The sequence below is a fragment of the Spermophilus citellus genome (genome assembly GCF_964194105.1).
Source record: "Spermophilus citellus genome assembly, chromosome: 1".
Taxonomy (NCBI): Eukaryota; Metazoa; Chordata; class Mammalia; order Rodentia; family Sciuridae; genus Spermophilus; species Spermophilus citellus.
This window is the reverse complement of record NC_138182.1, coordinates 189,414,467-189,435,075: the sequence shown is the minus strand read 5'-3', so window position 1 is coordinate 189,435,075 and position 20,609 is coordinate 189,414,467. Positions and strand designations below refer to the sequence as shown.

The 20,609-nt window shown below is 42.1% G+C and overlaps 1 protein-coding gene across 1 annotated transcript in view; it reads left to right on the top strand.

Moving 5' to 3' along the window:
- The window catches only part of LOC308654234 (uncharacterized protein), a 151,748-nt gene that overhangs the window by 9,479 nt on the left and 121,660 nt on the right, over positions 1-20,609 (top strand). Inside the window, exons 3-9 of the mRNA XM_081303417.1 lie at positions 1,427-3,922; positions 6,736-6,901; positions 6,948-9,044; positions 11,016-13,561; positions 16,911-17,048; positions 17,857-17,908; positions 18,921-19,381. Coding sequence (XP_081159543.1) covers positions 1,427-3,922; positions 6,736-6,901; positions 6,948-9,044; positions 11,016-13,561; positions 16,911-17,048; positions 17,857-17,908; positions 18,921-19,381 — 7,956 coding nt within the window. The remainder of the gene's footprint in view (positions 1-1,426; positions 3,923-6,735; positions 6,902-6,947; positions 9,045-11,015; positions 13,562-16,910; positions 17,049-17,856; positions 17,909-18,920; positions 19,382-20,609) is intronic.

Genomic DNA, 20,609 nt, shown 5'->3' with positions numbered 1-20,609 from the left:
TGGTGCTGGGGATCAAACCCAGATCTTTATTCATTCTAGGCAAGTGCTCAACCATGGAGTACATTCCCAATGCTCCCAATTTGAGTCATTTTTATGTGCTGATTTTGAAGTGAGAAATAACCTCAAAGAATGGTGACATTTTATCTCAAGTTACTCAATAAAACTATAAAATATACAATAATAGTTCACATGGAACTACTAAAATATTACCTTTGCTGGTTATTTTTAAGATCAAGGCTATAAGAAACAGAAATGATGGTCAAATAAAACCATTGGTAATGATAAAATAAGACTACTGGATGTCTTATACAAAAAAAAAATCACTGAACTATTATCTTTTCTTTACAGTAAAGTTTAACTTTTCTTTTTACTCCTCTTGTTTTTTCTAACATCAGAGTTATTGACCCCTTATTTGAGGCTTTACATTTGCATGAGTAATTCATTCACAAAACACTGAAAAATATTTGTTGGTGTCTACTCTATGCAAGTTGCTGTTCTGAAGGTTGAGGACACACTGTGAAGAGGACAGTCACAAGCATACTTATGGCCTAGAAGCTCCTGTATACAAAATTAACAAACAAATTCTCTTTTAAAACATAGAATCAGGGGCTGGGGCTATAGCTCAATGGTAGAGCACTTGCCTAGCACATGTGAGGCACTGGATTCAATTCTAACCACCTTATATAATTGGATAAATAAGATCCATCGACAACTAAAAAATATATTTTTTAAAAAAATCATAGAATCATTTTTGACTAGCCCCTTTGCTCAGGAATAAGACTGTCTCTTGAACAACAGGAATTTTCTTGTAAAGGAATTGAAAAGTTGCCCCAGATTTGAAAGGTTGAACTCAAGTGAAGAAACTTGGTTCCGCATAGTTAAGGACTACAGCTGGATCTCCAAGTTCTGGGGCCACTGTCTTTTCATCCATAGCTTTCCTCCACTTTTCAAATCCACCCTTGTTCCTGGGAGGAATGAACGTGTCCCTCACACGATACACTGTCCTGAAAATGGGCTACAGGGATGAAGAATGCGAAAACTAAGAGGTAAAAGCATTCTTTGCCCTCAAACTCAACACATTATATCTCTAAGAAAATAAATAACTTTATAAAGCTTATTGTAGAGGAAACTTTGGGTTATTCCTGGATTTTCATTGCAAATTAAACAACCGGAATTTGGCTTTTATTCTCCCTGGGAGAAACAGGAATGGAAAAGGTGTATTAAAGTGAGTATTTTTATCTAGAATAAATTGCAATAACAGGTTAGGACTCTGAGTGTCGCTGTTCACCAATCGGGGGGAAAGACAGTCAGAATTTAATTCGAACAAGATTTCCACAGTGCAAAGAATTGGTTCTGGGGCTGTAGGGTAGCTTCAGACTGGACCTCCAGAACTCCTGCATCCAACGGTGGAAGTACTTTATCTTAGAACCAACAGATCGTAGGACTGTCAGACCTCCAAGAAAGAATACCCAAGCCCGGGCAATTCCGCAGCGGGGCTGTAATGGCGGCTAACCCTTATCCACCAGACTCCAGCGGACTGATTTGTATCTGCATTCTCCTGGGGGGCCTGTGGCAAATACCGGCGGAACAGATCCGCTACTCGGTGCCTGAGGAGCTGGAGAAAGGCTCTGCGGTGGGCCACATTGCCAAGGACCTGGGGCTGGAGCCTCGCAAGCTCACGGAGCGCGGAGTCCGCGTCGTCTCCAGAGGTAAAACTCAGCTCTTTGCTCTGAACCCGAGAAGCGGCAGCTTGGTCACCGCTGGCAGGATAGACCGGGAGCAGCTCTGTGACAGATCTCCAAAGTGTATGGCAAACCTGGAAATTTTCCTAGAGGACAAAGCGAAGATTTTTGGAATCGAAGTGGAAATAATCGATGTTAATGATAACTCGCCCACCTTTGGAACAGAGCAGAGGGAAATAAAAGTTGCTGAAAATGAAAATCCTGGAGCACGATTTCCTCTGCCTGAGGCTTTTGATCCGGATGTGGGGGTAAATTCCTTGCAAGGTTACCAGCTCAGCTCGAATGTTCACTTCTCTCTGGATGTGCAAAGCGGGGCAGATGGAATTAAGTACCCGGAGTTGGTGCTGGAGCAGGCCCTAGATCGCGAGGAAGAGGCGGTTCTCCACCTCGTTCTTACTGCCTTTGATGGAGGTGACCCAATTCGCTCTGGTACTACCAGTATTCATGTAATACTTTTGGACATCAATGATAATGTTCCTGTATTCACTCAACCGGAGTACCACATAAGTGTTCAGGAGAACTTGCCTGTGGGCACCCGCCTACTCACCATAAAAGCCACTGATCCTGATGAAGGAACCAACGGAGAAGTGACTTATTCTTTCCGAAACGTAAGAGACAAAATATCCCAGTTATTTCAGTTGAATTCTCTGACAGGGGATATAATAATATTGGGGGATCTAGATTATGAGGACTCTGGATTTTATGACATAGATGTAGAAGCTCATGATGGACCTGGTCTCCGAGCCAGAAGTAAGGTACTGGTGACAGTTTTGGATGTAAATGACAATGCTCCAGAAGTCACGGTTACCTCTCTCACCAACTCAATCCAAGAAACCTCTTCTCCAGGTACAGTAATTGCAGTTTTCAATGTGCATGACGGTGACTCAGGAGAGAATGGATTTGTTACTTGTTCTATTCTGGATAATCTGCCATTCAGGCTTGAAAAGACCTATGGAAATTATTATCAACTCTTGATACATAGAACTCTGGACCGGGAAGAAGTTTCAGAATATAACATTACGATTACTGCCACTGACCAGGGAAGTCCTCCTCTGTCTACAGAGACTCATATCTCACTGAAGGTGATGGACATCAATGATAATCCACCCACCTTCACTCATGCATCCTATTCTGCCTACATTCTGGAAAACAACCCCAGAGGAGCATCCATCTTATCCATGACAGCCCAGGACCCTGACAGTGGTGAGAATGCCCATGTCACCTACTCTCTGGCAGAGGACACCATCCAGGAGAAAACTTTGTCCTCCTATGTCTCCATCAACTCCAACACTGGTGTTCTGTATGCACTGTGCTCCTTTGATTATGAGCAGCTCCAACACTTGAAGCTACTGGTGACAGCCAGGGACAGTGGGAACCCTCCACTCAGCAGCAATGTATCTCTGAGCCTGTTTGTGCTGGATCAGAATGACAACATCCCTGAAATCCTGTATCCTGCCGTCCCCACTGATGGTTCTACTGGTGTGGAGCTGACACCCCGCTCTGCAGAGCCTGGATACCTGGTGACCAAAGTGGTGGCAGTGGACAGAGACTCAGGACAGAATGCCTGGCTGTCCTACCGCTTGCTCAAGGCCAGTGAACCAGGACTCTTCTCAGTGGGGCTGCATACTGGTGAGGTGCGCACAGCACGGGCCCTGCTGGATAGAGATGTGCTGAAACAGAGTCTTGTGGTGACTGTCCAGGACCATGGCCAGCCCCCTCTGTCAGCCTCTGTCACACTTACCATAGCTGTGGCTGACAGCATCCCTGATGTCCTGGCAGATCTGGGCAGCATCAGGACTATGGACCCTGATGGTTCAGACCTCACCCTCTACTTGGTGGTGGCAGTGGCTGCTGTCTCCTGTGTCTTCCTTGCCTTTGTCATCTTGCTGTTGGCACTCAGGCTACGACGATGGCACATGAATCGCCTACTTCATGCTGCAAGTAGCGGGTTTGGTGAAGTGTCTGTACCGCAATTTGTAGGCATGGATGGGATGCAGGCATTCCTTCAGACCTATTCCCATGAGGTCTCCCTCACTGCAGACTCCAGGAAGAGCCACCTGATATTCCCTCAGCCCAACTATGCAGACACGCTCATCAGCCAGGATAGTTGTGAGAAAAATGAGCCTCTTCTGGTTCCACAGGATTTAGGTGAAACTAAAGGAGACCCCAATCTTCTTCAGGTGAGTCAATCCTATAATCCATCCTAACACACTGAAACATAGGCAGAGTTTTGTAAATGTCTCCAATTATGTTAAGATATGTAATATACTAAATAAAGGCACCTCTTTATTAATATTTTGTTATTTTAAAGGGGAGAAATAATAATGTAAATAACATTTACTAAACAAAAGAAACAATTCATTCGTTTTTTTCTTTCTTTTCTTTTTTTATTTTTTTTTTTAAAGAGAGAGTGAGAGAGGAGAGAGAGAGAGAGAGGGAATTTTCAATATATTTATTTTTTAGTTCTCGGCGGACACAACATCTTTGTTGGTATGTGGTGCTGAGGATTGAACCCGGGTCGCACGCACGCCAGGCGAGCGCACTACCTCTTGAGCCACATCCCCAGCCCTCTTTCTTTTCTTTTTGGAAATGGTGAGAACTGAATCCAGGTCCTTGGGTATGCTAGGCAAGCACTACATTACCAAGCTACCTCCCCAGCTGTGATCATTTATTACGTATTCTCTTTAGTCTTCATTCAGTTGGAATTATTTAATTTTATACCTGTAAGCCACTTATTTATTTGTTTGTTTATTTACTTATTTGGTACTGGGAATTGAACTCAGGGGCAATTAACCACTGAATTATATTCCCCAGCCTTTTTTGTATTTTATTTAGAGGCAGGTTCTCACTAAGTAGCTTAGGGCTTTGCACACTTGCTTGAGGTTGGCTTTGAACTCTAGATCCTCCTACCTCAGCCTCCCAAGGCGCTAGGATTACAGGTGTACACCACCACGCCCATCTCCACTCACTCTTTTAAATGCTGCTTTCTCATATGCATTACTAAAAGGATAGATAAGACTTGTGAAATAGAAGTCAATTCTATAAATTTATATTTATAACATTCTTTCTCATGATGCTAATGTTGAATGTGGACTGCATATTTTTAAAATTTCCTCTTTTTGCATTCTACCATGCTTTGCTTAAAGCTTACTTTTCTTTCTTTTTTCATTTTAATCAGACAGTGGCAATTTATAAATAATGGGCGAAATGCTTAACTTTTAGAAATAATTTTAACAGTGATATTGTCTCAATGGAATGGTATATTTCATATTTTGCTGTTACCTGATCTGAAATGAAGCAGAAATGACTTTGTGTGATTCCTTTGGTGCACTTCCATGATTAACAAAAATATTGCCCATTCTATTTCACTCATATTTAAGTAGAATGCAGGAGAAATTTGGTTTTTTTTTTTTTTTTTTTTTTTGTGTGTGTGTGGTGCTGGGTATGGAACCCAGGGCCTTGGTCATGCTAGGCAAGTGCTCAATTACTAAGCTACACTGCCAGCCCTGTAGGAGTTAATTTTTAACATCTTCTAAATTACTTATCATAGCACCAGTGTTGAGTCCCACCTTGATTTCTAAGGAAAGCATAACTTTTTGAAGTCTTTTCCCCCCATCAGTTAAACCTCTTACAAAGGCTGTGTGACTTGGATTCTGAATTGTATTATTCATGCTGCTTAGTAAATTGACTTCATCCCTATCTATCCTTATTCCTACAAACTATTCTCAAATAGTTCTATCACTATGTGGCACTGGAATGAACTGATTTAGGATAAAATGTTTTGTGTGTAACTGATATACAAAACTTTTGTTCCTTTTGCTTTCATATAGTTCTGTGGGTTAGTTCACAATTCATGAATGCCTATGCCTGAGCAATTTAGAACTTTTTGACATCTGGAAGTTGTAGCAAGTCTGTGGATTATGGTTTATCCCAATTTGAGAAGGAGTGTTGTGATTTCTATGTAGTTTTGTATTCATGGGAAGCTGTGGTACAATAAAATAAGTTGTAATGAGATATGGTACAATTGGCTGGCTTGGAGAGAAGAAAGAGGAAATAAGTGAATATTTCACATATAATTTGATAATGATCAATTTATCTAAAACTGGATCAAATATATTCAGATGTTGGCATTAAGAATATGTTCCAGGGCTGGGGTTGTGGCTCAGTGGTAGAGTACTTGCCTAGTACTCATGAGGCACTAGGTTTGGTCCCCAGCACCCACTTAAAAAAAACCTAAATAAACAAAATTAAGTTATTGTGTCAATCTTCAATTAAAAATATTTTTAAAATATGTTTCAGAATCAAACTGATACATATTTCAATGCCTATGAAAGCCATAGAAAATTTATAACCTAATATCAATGGAAAATGTGTTTTTGTTTGAATAGGCACTATGTTCCTCTTACAAAATAATAATTCTGATTTTAAAATTCTTGTATATTTATACAGTGGACAACTAGATAGCTATAAAGATAAATGAGAAGCTTCTGTGTACTTGTATGAGATGATCCTCAAGATATGATGAGTCCCCCATACTAAACATATTTAAATATATAAATATAAATAGCTATATATATATATAAACAAGGTAAAAATTATGGTATGTTGTATGCTCATATTTGTGTAAAAGGAGGGATAACATTTATTAAAATCTGCACTATGTAAAACATGTCTCTGAAGGATACACATGACACATTATACATCTTTCACTTGAGAGAAAATGTTACACAATACAGGGATCGGAGTAAGAACATATGCAATATGTACCTTCAGAATTTGGAACAATATAATAAATTGTCTATTTAAATACAAATAAATACTCCATAATTTTAAAAAAGAAAAGGGAAAAAACTTCAAACGTTTACAAGCTATCAGTGCAGTTCTCCGGGAAAACCTCTGGGCGTCGCTGCAAGTCAAAAGAAGAGAAAGATCGTATAGGAAGACGCGTTTGGGAGACTCAGAGGGTAACTTCCTGCTCAAACCAAACACATAGAAGAGGTCAGTACAAATTCGGATACAGAAAACAAAAGAAGGAAAAGTGACCATCCAAGCCATCCAAGGGAGGGCTCCTTCCTCCTACCTCAAAGAATCTGGGCGGCGGACGGAGACGCACGATGACGCCAAGCGCCCGGAGGAGCAGGCTGGCACTGTTGCTGCAGGTACTGTTGCCTTTCTTGCTGTCTTTGTTCTGCCGGGCTCTCCCAGACCAAATCCACTACTCGATTCCGGAAGAGCTGGATAAGAACACAGTGGTAGGAAACCTCGCCAAGGATCTGGGGCTCAGTGTCCAGGATTTGCCAGCCCGGAAACTGAGGATTAGCGCAGAAAAGGAATATTTCACTTTAAATCCACTGAGTGGGGACTTAACTGTGCGTGACAGAATAGACCGAGAGCAAATTTGCGGAAAGCAGCCTCAGTGTATTCTGGATTTCGATACTGTCGCTGAAAACCCATTTAATATTTATCACGTAGCAGTCATTGTGCAGGATATAAATGACAACACTCCATTATTCAAACAGAGTAAAATTGACTTAAAAATTGGAGAATCCACCAAACCAGGTACAACATTTCCACTAGACCCAGCTCTGGACTCAGATACTGGTCCTAATTCACTGCAAAGATACCACCTTAATGACAATGAATACTTTGATCTCGCAGAAAAACAGGCTCCAGATGGACGTAAATATCCTGAGTTGATTTTGAAACAGTCTCTGGACAGAGAAGAGCACAATTTTCATCAGCTGGTTCTCACAGCTGTGGATGGGGGGGAACCACCTCAAAGTGGTACCACCCAGATCCGAATTCAAGTCACCGATGCCAATGATAATCCTCCGGTATTCAGCCAGGATGTGTACAGGGTCACCCTGCAGGAGAATGTCCCCCCAGGCTTCTCAGTGCTTCGAGTGATGGCCACTGACCAGGATGAGGGTGTTAATGCAGAGGTCACCTATTCCTTTCATAATGTGGATGAACAAGTGGAACATTTTTTCAACTTAGACAAAAGAACAGGAGAAATCACAACAAAGGATAATTTGGATTTTGAAATTGCTAACAGTTACACTCTGAGTATAGAAGCAAAAGATCCTGGAGATCTAGCATCCCATTGCAGTATCCAAGTTGAAATTCTTGATGAGAATGATTGTGCACCTGAAGTGATTGTGACTTCAGTCTTTGCTCCCCTGCCAGAAGATTCACCACCAGGAACAGTGATTGCCTTGATAAAAACGAGAGACAGAGACTCAGGAGACAATGGAGAAGTTTACTGTGAAATTCGGGGACATTCAGAGTTTATATTGAAATCTTCCTTGAAGAACTACTACAAGCTAATGACAGACCGGGTTCTAGACCGGGAAGAGATCCCAGAATACAACATCACCATCACAGCCACCGACAGGGGCAAGCCACCTCTCTCCTCCACGATAAAGATCACCCTGCACATCTCAGATGTCAATGATAATGCGCCAGTTTTCCAACAGAGCTCCTACGTGGCCCATGTGGCTGAGAACAATCCACCTGGAGCCTCCATCGCTCAGGTCAGTGCCTACGACCCGGACTTGGGCCCCAATGGCCAAGTCTCCTACTCCATCGTGGCTAGCGACCTGGAGCCTCAGGTACTGTCGTCCTATGTGTCCGTGAGCGCACATAGTGGGGTGGTGGTCGCGCAGCGAGCCTTCGACCACGAGCAGCTACGTGTCTTCCAGCTGACGCTGCAAGCGCGCGACCATGGCTCACCAGCTCTCAGCGCCAACGTGAGCCTGCGCGTGTTGATAGGAGACCGCAACGACAACGCGCCGCGGGTGCTCTACCCCGCGCTTGCTCCCGACGGCTCAGCACTCTTCGACACTGTGCCGCGCGCCGCGGAGCCCGGCTACCTGGTCACCAAGGTGGTGGCGGTGGACGCGGACTCGGGACACAATGCCTGGCTATCCTACCATGTGCTGCAGGCCAGCGACCCCGGACTCTTCAGCCTGGGGCTGCGCACTGGAGAGGTGCGCACAGCGCGTGCCTTGGGCGACAGGGATTCGACTCGCCAGCGCCTACTAGTTGCTGTGCGTGATGGTGGACAGCCACCCCTTTCGGCCACCGCCACCTTGCATCTGATCTTCGCGGATAGCCTGCAAGAGGTCTTGCCAGACCTCAGCGATGACCCTCTGCCCACTGACCCCCAGTCTGAGCTGCAGTTTTACCTGGTGTTGGCCTTGGCCTTGATTTCTGTGCTGTTCCTTCTGGCAGTGATTCTAGCTATTGTTCTGCGCCTGAGACACTCCTTCAGTTCTGCTGCCTGGGGTTGCTTTGAACCAGGTTTGAGCTTCAAGTCTGGGCCTGGGGTTCTCCCCAGTCACAGTGAAGGAACATTGCCCTATTCTTACAATATGTGTGTTGCCTCACAATCAGCTAAAACAGAGTTTAATTTTCTCAATGTGACACCAGCAATGGCTCCTCCTAAGGATCTACTCTGTGAAGATGCCTCTTGGGTACCATGTACAAATCATGGCAACACTAATGTTCCCTTTGCCTCAGATACTACTTTAAAGGTGAGCTTTGCTTCATTTATTTTCACTTGGGGCCTTGATATTTCTTTTAAAAACGTGTAACTGGGATGACACTTGTTTTATTGGCTTGTGAGTCATATTTGGTCAATGTTCTTCCTTAATTATCTTAATCTTTTCTAACTAAACATTAAATATTGGTTTTCTATCTGAAGTAGGAAGTTTATTTGTCTGTAATTACAAGTATTTACCACAAGAGATACTCTTTTTCTTCCTGTCTTTATATTCCTTTCATCTAAAGGTTGATTACTATTGGGAATTTAAGCAATTGCTTTTACCTTCATGGTAAAGTTTAGCTTTACTTTCTCTTGAATTTATAGCACTTAAGATGTAAGAGATTACTCAACTTAATAGTTTGTGGAAATGGTGGAGGAGCTACCCAGGTCATGGCTTGCTAACAACAGAAAATGCACAAAACATTGTTCTATTGATTTGAAATCAACACCATTTAAATGTCTTAGCAAGCTGAGTGTCCTGGTATCTCAGATTTTTTTTTTTCAGTGCTAGGGATCAAACCCAGGGCCAATATATTAGGCAAATGCTCCATCACTGAGCTACATCACTAAACCCCAGATGAATTTTTAAAGGATGAAGAGTGTTCAAAGGCTGAAGTATCTATTATTAAGAGTGCATTTTAATAAATGTGAGAAATCATTCTCTTTCCTGCATATTAATAAATTGTTCCTGAGAAAAATTGCACATGGAAGAAAATTCTGAAACCTATGTTTATGTCATCTTCTTCCGAATACTACTTCAAACTTTATGACTTTTAATTTTAACATTATAGATGCAGAACATCTCATTTAAAAATTTTTTTCTATCAAGGTGCCATTAAGTAAAAAATGCTTTTCTCACTTGACAGACTCTTTGAAGGCCAAAAAATATCTATTTTTCCAACCATAATTTTTTATGTTATCATGCAAAAGTAATAACACTAAATATCTGTCTCAACATGAAAACACCTCTGCGCAGTAAATATCTAGGTACACGTTTCTACATGAATGATAAACTAAAGCCCTGTCCTCTGCAGTCATTATATTGATTTCTACCAAAAGCTTATCACTATACAATGTCTCACTATGCATATTTGAATAATGTAATAGGAAAATATAATTAATGCACAGTTAATCCAACATAAACTCAATGTAGCTGCCATATTCTTAGATTAAAAATCTATAAACTTTCTCAAAGACTTCAGAAGTAACAGAGGCCTATACTTTTCTGCATATGACACTTAATAGAATTTTCAAATCAGTAGGCCTTTTTGAGAAGGCCTCCCAGGTTTATTTTCTTGGCATTCTTATGTACAAATGTGAAGGTTTTCCTAAGTGTATCACAATAAAAAATATGAAATCTTGAAATTTGCAAAGGTAAGAATTTAGGTATTCTAATTAAAGAAACTCAAGAAGTAAATAAAGGATATAGGTTCAATGGTACATAAAATAAAACTTCTAAGAAAGTAAAAAAGAATATAATAATTGGTCTCAGCGGTTTGTGAAACTGTTTCAGAATTGAAACTTGATTAAATATAAACCATGTCAACAATACATTAAGGATATGCAAAATCATTGGAAATAAAAATATAACTAAAGTCATGGGAAATAAAAATAGAATTGGTGTAGTAACTGATTAGGACTCTGAGCGTCGCTGTTCACCAAAGTGGGAAAGAATCTGTCACAGAAGCAACTCCACTCTCAGCTTCTTCCATACTAAACACGACTAGGCAAGCTTCTGGGAACTGCCGCCCGTCCCAATTCCGCCAAAGAATATGCTCTCCTCGATTTTAAAGAAATAAGGAAACAGCAGGCTGAACCAGGACTAAGAGAATTGAGGGAAGAGAAAGCAATGGCGAATCTACTGGAGCGCTGGGGCTGCGGAGACCTGCTTTTGTCCTTCATGCTTCTGGGAACGCTGTGCCAGCCAGGGTCCGGGCAGATCCACTACTCGGTGCCCGAGGAATTAGAGAAAGGCTCCTTCGTGGGCAATATCGCCAAGGACCTGGGTCTACAACCGCAAGAGCTGGTGGAGCATGGAGTCCGCATCGTCTCCAGAGGTAGGACGCAGCTTTTCTCTCTGAACCCGCGAAGCGGCAGCTTGGTCACAGGGGAAAGGATAGATCGGGAGGAGCTCTGCGCTCAGAGCGCGCGGTGTCTGGTGAACTTTAACATCTTGGTTGAGAATAAAATGAAAATTTATGGAGTAGAAGTGGAAATAGTTGATATTAATGATAACTTTCCGAGATTCCGGGAGGAGGAATTAAAAGTAAAAGTTAATGAAAACGCAGCGGTGGGAACTCGCTTAGTGCTTCCCTTCGCACGAGATGCGGATGTGGGTGTGAACTCCCTCCAGAGTTACCAGCTGAGCCCCAATCTTCACTTCTCCCTGGACGTGAAGAGCGGATCTGACGGGCAAAATTACCCTGAGTTAGTGTTGGAAAGGCCCCTGGATCGCGAGAAAGAGGCGATTCACGAACTCCTTCTCACAGCCTTAGATGGCGGAGACCCAGTACTCTCTAGCACCACGCGGATCCGCGTGGCAGTCCTGGACGCAAATGATAACGCGCCTCTCTTCACCCGATCCGAATATAGAGTGAGTGTTCCAGAGAGCATATCTGTGGGAACTCAGCTACTCACTCTGACCGCCACAGATGCAGATGAGGGAATAAATGGGAAAGTGACCTATTCTTTTCGCAATGAAGAAGACAAAATTTCGGAGACCTTCCAACTTGATTCCACTCTGGGGGAAATCTCAACTATTCAATCCCTGGACTATGAAGAATCCAGATTCTACCTCATGGAAGTGGTAGCTCAAGATGGAGGTGCTCTTCTTGCTAGTGCTAAGGTGCTGATCACAGTACAAGATGTGAATGACAATGCCCCAGAAGTGATACTCACTACTTTTAGCAGTTCTGTTTCTGAAGACTGTCTTCCTGGGACCATAATCGCACTGTTTAGCATACATGATGTTGATTCTGGGGAGAATGGTGAGACTTCATGTTCTATTCCGAAGAACTTGCCTTTCAAATTAGAAAGGTCAGTTGATAATTACTATCACCTATTAACAACAAGAGCTCTGGACAGAGAAGAGACTTCAGATTATAATATCACAGTAACCGTTACCGACCATGGCACCCCACCCCTGTCTACCGAAAATCAAATTTCCCTGAAAGTAGCAGACATCAATGACAACCCACCTACCTTCTCTCAGGCCTCCTACTCTACTTCAATCCCAGAGAACAACCCCAGAGGAGTTTCTATCTTCTCTGTGACAGCCCATGACCCTGACAGTGGTGATAATGCTAGGATCACTTACTCCCTGGAAGAATCTACATTACAGGGAGTGCCTCTATCCTCCTATGTCTCCATGAACTCAGACACTGGTGTCCTGTATGCACTATGTTCCTTTGACTATGAACAGTTAAGAGACCTGCAGCTACTGGTGAAAGCCAGTGACAGTGGGAACCCTCCACTCAGCAGCAACGTGTCACTGAACTTATTTGTGCTGGATCAGAATGACAACATCCCTGAGATCCTGTACCCCACCCTTCCTACTGATGGTTCCACTGGTGTAGAGCTGGCACCCCGCTCTGCAGAGCCTGGATACCTGGTGACCAAGGTGGTGGCAGTGGACAGAGACTCAGGACAGAATGCCTGGCTGTCCTACCGCCTGCTCAAGGCCAGCGAACCAGGGCTCTTCTCAGTGGGGCTGCACAATGGTGAGGTGCGCACAGCACGGACGCTACTGGATAGAGATGCTCTCAAGCAGAGCCTCCTGGTGATTGTTCAGGACCATGGCCAGCCCCCTCTCTCGGCCACTGTCACACTCACAGTGGCCATGGCTGACAGTATCCCTGATGTTCTGGCCAATCTGGGTAGCATCAAGCCCCCTTCCTACTCTGATGATTCAGAGCTTACACTCTACCTTGTGGTAGCAGTGGCTGCAGTCTCTTGTGTCTTCCTGGCCTTTGTCATTGTGATGCTGGCGCTTAGACTAAGACGCTGGCACTCATCACGCCTGCTCCAGGTTTCCAGAGGCAGGTTGGCAGGCATGCCCACCTCCCACATTGTGGGCATGGATGGGGTGCAAGCTTTCCTGCAGACCTATTCCCATGAGATTTCCCTCACTGCAGACTCCAGGAAGAGCCACCTGATCTTTCCCCAACCCAACTACGCAGACACTCTCATTAGTGAACAGAGTTGTGAGAAAAGTGAACCTCTTCTGGTGTCTGATAAGGCAAATGCAAACAAAGAAGAACCAGGAGTTGCTCAGGTTAGTTCTTTCTTACAGTAAGAATGCCTGGAGCATTTTCTTCCTTTTGTTTTCTCAATCATTTTTCTGCCACATTCAAAATCAGCTAATTATGTAGTGAATCCTTATTTGCTTTATTGCAGATTAACTTTATTTTAATTGATAATTGATGCTTTTTCCATTTATTTTCAAATTGCTTTGGACTTACTGTCTTTTCTCAATCTGTGTTTATTTTGGAAAATCTAACTGATTAACAGTAGACTTAAGTGAAGTGCCGATCTTAAAATAAAGTGGTAAATATAATACTTTACTCAAAGATTTTGTTAGTTCAGAGCTATTTTGTTGATAGTAGAGTTGTTCTACGAATTCAAGTAGTTAGACATATTGCACTCTTTTGAATATTTGCCTAGACACTATTAGTGAACATGTTTTGGAAAGATATCTATAGGATTTGTATTTTAGTATATTTGAAGTTTACATAAGGAAATGGCTTACAGTACTTGCATAAATCAGTGGACAAGTACAGAAACCTTCTGCACAATATCAGAAATGTAGGATTAATTTATAGTGATGATCATGTCTGTAGCATTCTGAAATCAGAAAAGTTTTGGTTAACCCATGTAACTATTGGATATGCACATTTGTTGAGAGAAAAAACCGGTGAGAAGAAACTTTAGAATTGTAATTCATTCTGTGATATGGGTTACAGTCTCAAGAAAGAGATTCTGCTACATTCAACAAGTGTAAATATGTCATACACTTGGCATCACTCGTTACAGGTAGTCACTTAACAGAATCAATATCTGCTAAAATGATTGCATTTCTATATTGGAGGATAATTCTGCTTTATTACAAGAATCTAAGGTTTGTATTTGAAAATCAATGCAACATAAGAATGGCTTGAAATTATAAGGTTAATTTCTGAGGACTGTGTTTAAATTAATAGCTTTTTCTTAGTTAAAATGCTAGTCTGAGTTTCAAATTCATGAATACGGGTCATGGAAGGGAAGAACTACTTAATTTGATTGATTTTCTGCCTCTTTGCTGAAAATTATTTTCAGATACTTCTTACTAAAAAATTTTAAATTGTTCAAATTTTATACATTTGACACTTTGAACATCAGTGGCAAATTATTAATAAATGGGAGGAAATGGCAGTTGAATATTATTAGGGGAATATAGACTATGTTACTCAATCATGTGATTTATTGACACATTTAGAAAAACAGAACCACTTGATTTTTATTTTTAAATATTTATTTAGATGATGTAAAATATGCAAAGTCACTAAATAGTCAATGCATCCAAAAAATTACAGAAGAATCCGTATGATAGATGCTGACATCACTTGCTCCTATATGGAAAATCACTTTTCCATTACTGTTTAAAGAAAAAATTATAGGTTTGGGTATGTATCCTGAGATAACTTTTGTATGCAATGGACAAACATCTTTTAAACCTCTCTAAACTACCAATAGATTTGCATTTTAAATGCTTGCTGCACACACTGTCAGTATATGTATTATACCTACTTTCAAATATTTGAATCTTTAGTTTTATTTGTGCTCTGAAAAGATAAATTTCCTGTACTAATGTTCATAGAATGGTGGAAAGTCATTTTGCTTGGCTGTTTTGAAGCAGTCTTGATTCAGTACATATTTTTAGTGGTTTGGGGATCAAATGCAAAGTCTTGCTCCTGCTAGGCAAGAACTCACTCTACCACTGAGCTACACCCCTAACTCCTCATTAATTTTTTTATGTTTGTATAAAGATGCCAGTGGATGGTTATGCAATGAGCAGTTTAACATGCTTTAAAGTTTTTCCCTTGTAAGCTGACTTCATATTGCTGCACACCTGCCAAGTTTTGGAGTAACAGTATAATATGTATACTAGAGACACTTTCTTTATGAAGACCTTCTAGTTTGGAAATGGAGTTAAAACTGTAAGACACCTGTCACAACACAGAAGTTAGCATTCTTATTGACAAAGGAAGAATGTAATGAAAAATGTTGAGATCATCATACAATAACCTTGGATTATACTTGAAGTATGAGGACTCATACTTCATCTCCCAAAATCCAAATAATTCTCCATCGTTAATCTACTTGGAAAGAAACAGTACAATTGAGGACAGTTATAATGTAGTGTTGAAAAACATCACTTGTGAAAGAGTTTTTTAATCATACTCTTTTAATTAAAAGTAGACACTTGAACACTAGGAAAAGAGACTCTTGCTTCTTAATCTATTCCTACTTAATAAAAATAATCAGCCTCTTGCTTACCTATCAGTTCTTTTGGGGGTAAAATAATAAAGGAAATATTTTTCAGAAAGTGAAATATAGTACAAAACTAAGAGCTCTGAAGTTTATTCCTTGAAATAATAATACACATCAAGTTGATACTTCAAGAATTTTTATACTACATTTTCTGTAGTCACCAACACTTTCTTTTATGTGCTTTTCTATTTGCTATTTTATTGAGTTCTTGGTTCTACTAAGAATAGGGAATATGTTATTCTGTCCATTTTATAAATATGGAAGCTAAAAATATGATGATGCTAATAATAAGTTGAACAAGTTTATCTCTGTTTTCTGATGAGTAAAACATCTTTCATTTGGGTGGATGAAATTCAAGTTCAGAGAAATGACAGCCAGATTAAATATTTAAAATATTCAAGTGTAGTCTCCCATCGACTGCCTGCCATGAAGATACCCATCAGAGAACCATCACAAAGACAAAGCAAGTGGTCATTTATCTAAATTCTTGGGATCCTTTAGTGATCTCCTCTCCTAGGAATTAGAAGAGAATGGATGGGAAACCACTCCAGACTAAGGTGCCTGGCAAGACCAAGGCAAATGCCATTTCTCTTCCTGTTGTCTTTGTACAGCCAGGAGCTTTCAGAGCAGATTCACTACTTTATTCTTGAAGAGCTTTCCAGGAGCTTGCTGGTGGGGAACCTTGCAAAAGATCTGGGGTTGGCATGGTGGGGTACCTACTCAGAACTTGAGGATTAATGCAGAAAAGAAATTCTTTACCATGAACACAGAGAATGGAGACTTGCTTATGAGGATTGTATAGACTAAGCAGATTTGAGGCAAGAATTCAACATGTGTTCTGGAATTTGAAATGGTTGCTGAAAAGCCTTTGAACTTTTTTCATATAACTGTGCTGATCAAGGACATCAATGACAACCCACTGACCTTTAGCAGAAATATCACTGAGGTGGAAATTAGCAAACTGGCAATAACAGGAGCTACATTTTCCCTGGAATCTGTACAAGATGCTGATGCAGGTGTCAAGTCCTTGTAGCAGTTAGTACTGCTACAAAGTAGTCCTCAGCCCTGATCTCCACTTTTCTGTAATTCAAAAGGAGAACCCATATGGTAGTAGTTACCCAGAGCTGGTGCTGAAAGCACCCCTCGACAGAGGAAAGCTGTTCTTCCACCACCTGCTCCTCATGGCTATAGGCAGAGGAGAGCCCTCCAGAAGCAGCACCACCCAGATCAGGGTAATTGTTGCAGATGCAAATGATAATCCCCCAGCGTTCACTCAGGATGTGTACAGGATCAGGGTTCAAGAGAACCTACCTGCTGGATCCTCCTTGCTAAGTGTTGGCCACTGATCCAGATGATAGTGACAATACCAAGATCACCTACTCCTTTATCAATGTTGGTAAAGTAGTGAGAAAACTGCTGCAAGTTGGATGATAAAATAGGAGAACTCACCACTGCTGGAGGATTGGACTTTGAAGATAGAGAAACAAAAGATGGTGAAAGTCACAGTGCACAGAGTAAGATACAAATAGATATTTTGGATAAAAACAACAATGCCCTGGAGATTACCCTAGCTTCTGAATCCCAACATATAGAAAAGGATGCTGAGCTGGGGACTACTGTTGCTCTGATCAAGACATGTGATCTAGATTCTGGATTTATTGGGGGAAATCCTGTGCAAATTAAAAGGGAAATTTTCATTTAAAATAGTTTAAGATAAAAATGTACACATAGGTTGGTGACAGATAGTGCCCTGGACAGGGAGGAAATCCCAGAGTACAATGTTATTATTATAGCCACCTACAAAGGCAACTCACTCCCCTCCTCAGGCACAAGTTTTACCCTGTACATCACTGACATCAACAATAATGCCACAATTTTCTACCAGGCCTCCTATGTAGTCTATATAGCAGATAACAACCCTCCTGGACCCCCATTGCTTAAATTAGCACCTTCGACACAGACCTGGAGCCCAATGGCCAAGTCCCCTACTCTGTTGTGGCCAGCGACCTGGAGCCTCAAGCATTGTAATGCTACATGCAGGGAGCCTTCTACCAGGAGCAGCTTCGCTCATTTGAGCTGATTCTGCAGGCCTGTGCGTGTTGATAGGCGACCACAATGACAATGTTCCACAGGTGCGCTAATCCGTGCTAGTGCCCAATGACACTGTTCCTTGAGCCATGGAGCCCGGCTACCTGGTCACCAAGGTGGTGGTGGTGGAAACTGATTGAGGACACAATGCCTAGCTATCCTATCATGTGTTGCAGGCCACACCTGCAAGTTTAAATTGCAAGTTACATCCTCCAACCACAAAACAGATCAGACACCATAAGTATGCAGAAATTCCATCCAGAAATGATTCGCTACTGGCCTCCGCTTGTTTAAGGATGTTAATCTCTGTTTCTGAGGAATGCAAAGTGATCCGTCACTGTTCTTCCTACTCATAATCCCAAAGAAGTTCATAAAGCTAGTTATGGCAGCTCTGCGGAGGTGCCAGCATCTGTGCTGGCTGTTTGGAGCCAGAACTGCACAGATCCACTACTCTATTCCCAAGGAGCTAGAGAAGGGTTCCTTCATCAGCAACGTCATCAAGGACTTGGAACTGGAGCCCTAAGAGCTTATGGAGAGCGGAGTCTGCATCATCTCCAGGAGTAGGACGCAGCCTTTCTCTCTGAATCCGTGAAGCAGCAGCTTAGTCACCGCAGGCAGGATAGACCAGGAGGAACTCTGCACTCAGTGCGTGTGGTGTCTAATAAATTTTAACATTCTTATCAAAGATAAGAATGTTATCTTTATCCAGTGGAAGTGGAAATAGTGGAAATTAATGACAATGCTCCCCAATCTTTAAGGGAAGAATTGGAAGTGAAAATTTCTTGAAAACGCAATTCCGTCTTCTCGCTTTTGACTAATGGAGGTCTATCCTGATGTGAGAATAACTCACTTCAGAACTTCAAGCAGTAACAGAAACTTTTCAGTGGATGTGCAAAACCAAGCCCATGGGCCCAAGTACCCAGAGCTGGTGCTGGAGTGTGCCCTGGACTGCTAGAGAGAAGCCATTCACCACCTGAACCTTACTGCCATGGATGGTGGTAACCCTGTCTGTTCAGGTATGGCACGAATTGTGTTAACTGTCCTAGATGGGAATGACAATGCTCCAGTGTTTACTCAACCCATCTACTGCATGAGTGTTCCTAAATATCTGCCTGTGTTGTCCGTAAATGCCACAGACCAGGATGAAGGAATCCATGTCCAAATTATATATTCCTTTGTGAAGATCACAGAGAGAATCACACAAATTTTCTGCTTGAATGTTTTAACTGAAGAAATTTCAACTTCTGCAACTCCAGACTATGAGGACTCTAGCTTTTATGAGCTGGATGTTGAAGCCCAGGATCAGTCAGGTCTTCAAGACCGAGCAAAAGTCTCAATGACCATCTTGGATGTGAATGATAATGTACCAAAAGTGGTTGTTATGTCTGGAAGCAGAACAGTCACTGAAAATGTACATCCAGGAACAGTAATTACTCTTTTTCAAGTCTATGATCGAGATTCTAGACTGAATGGCTTGGTAACATGTTCCATTGTACAAAGTCTCCCTTTTGACTTGGAAAAATCAGTAGATGATTATTATGGATTAGTGACAAGTGCAGTTCTAGACTAGGAACAGGTGTCCTTGTACAACATCACTGTGATAGCTACAGACAAAGGAATACTGCCTCTGTCTACAGAAAAGCTCATTTCTTTACATGTGGTAGAGACTAATGACAACTCACCCATTTTCTCCCATTCATCCTACTATATGTTACTGAGATGCTTCCAGTCCCAGAGGTGCTTCCATCTTCTCTGTGAATGCACTGGACCCTGACAGTGAAGAGAATGCCCAAGTTGCTTACTCCCTAGCTAAGGATATACTCCAGGGGTCACCTCTGTCTTCCTACCTCTCCATCAACTCCAATACTGGTATCCTGTATGCACTGTGCTCCTCTGACTATGAACAGTCTAGAGACATCCAGGTACTGGTGATAGCCAGTAACAATGGGAACCCGTCACTCAGTAGCAATGCAATCACTGAGCCTACTGGTGCTGGATCAGAATGACAATGTGCCTGAGATCTTGTGCCCTCCCCTTCCCACTGACGGCTCCACTGGGGTAAAGCTGGCTCCCTGCTCTGCAAAGCCTTGTTATCTAGTGGTGGCAGTGGACAGAGATTCAGGTCAGAATTCCTGGCTGTCCTACTGCCTGCTCAAGGCCAGTGAGCCAGGGCTATTCTCAGTGGAACTACACACAGGTGAGGTGCGAACAGCAAGGTCCCAGCTAGACAGAGAGTCACTCAAGCAGAGTCATATGGTGGCAATCCAGGACCACAGCCAGCCCCCTCTTTCAGCCACAGTCACACTCATGATGGTGGTGGCCAACAGCATCCCTGATGTTCTGGCTGATTTGAGCCATTTCAATCCCCCGCATGACTTTGATGCCTCAGACCTCACACTCTATCTAGTAATGGCAGTGGCTACTGTTTCCTGAATTTTCTTTGCCTTTATTATGGTGATGCTGGTGCTTAGACTGCAAAGCTGGCACAAATCAAGCTTTCTGAAGTCTGCAAATGGGGGTTTGCCAAGTGTGCCCACCTCGCACTTTGTGGGTATGGATGGGATGCAGGCTTTCCTGCAGACATATTCCGATGAGGTCTTGCTCACCTTGGACTCAAGAAGCCATGTCATCTTCCCCCAGCCCAACTATGCTCACATGCTTGTCAGCCAGGAGGGTTGTGAGAATAATGAGCTTCTTTTGATATA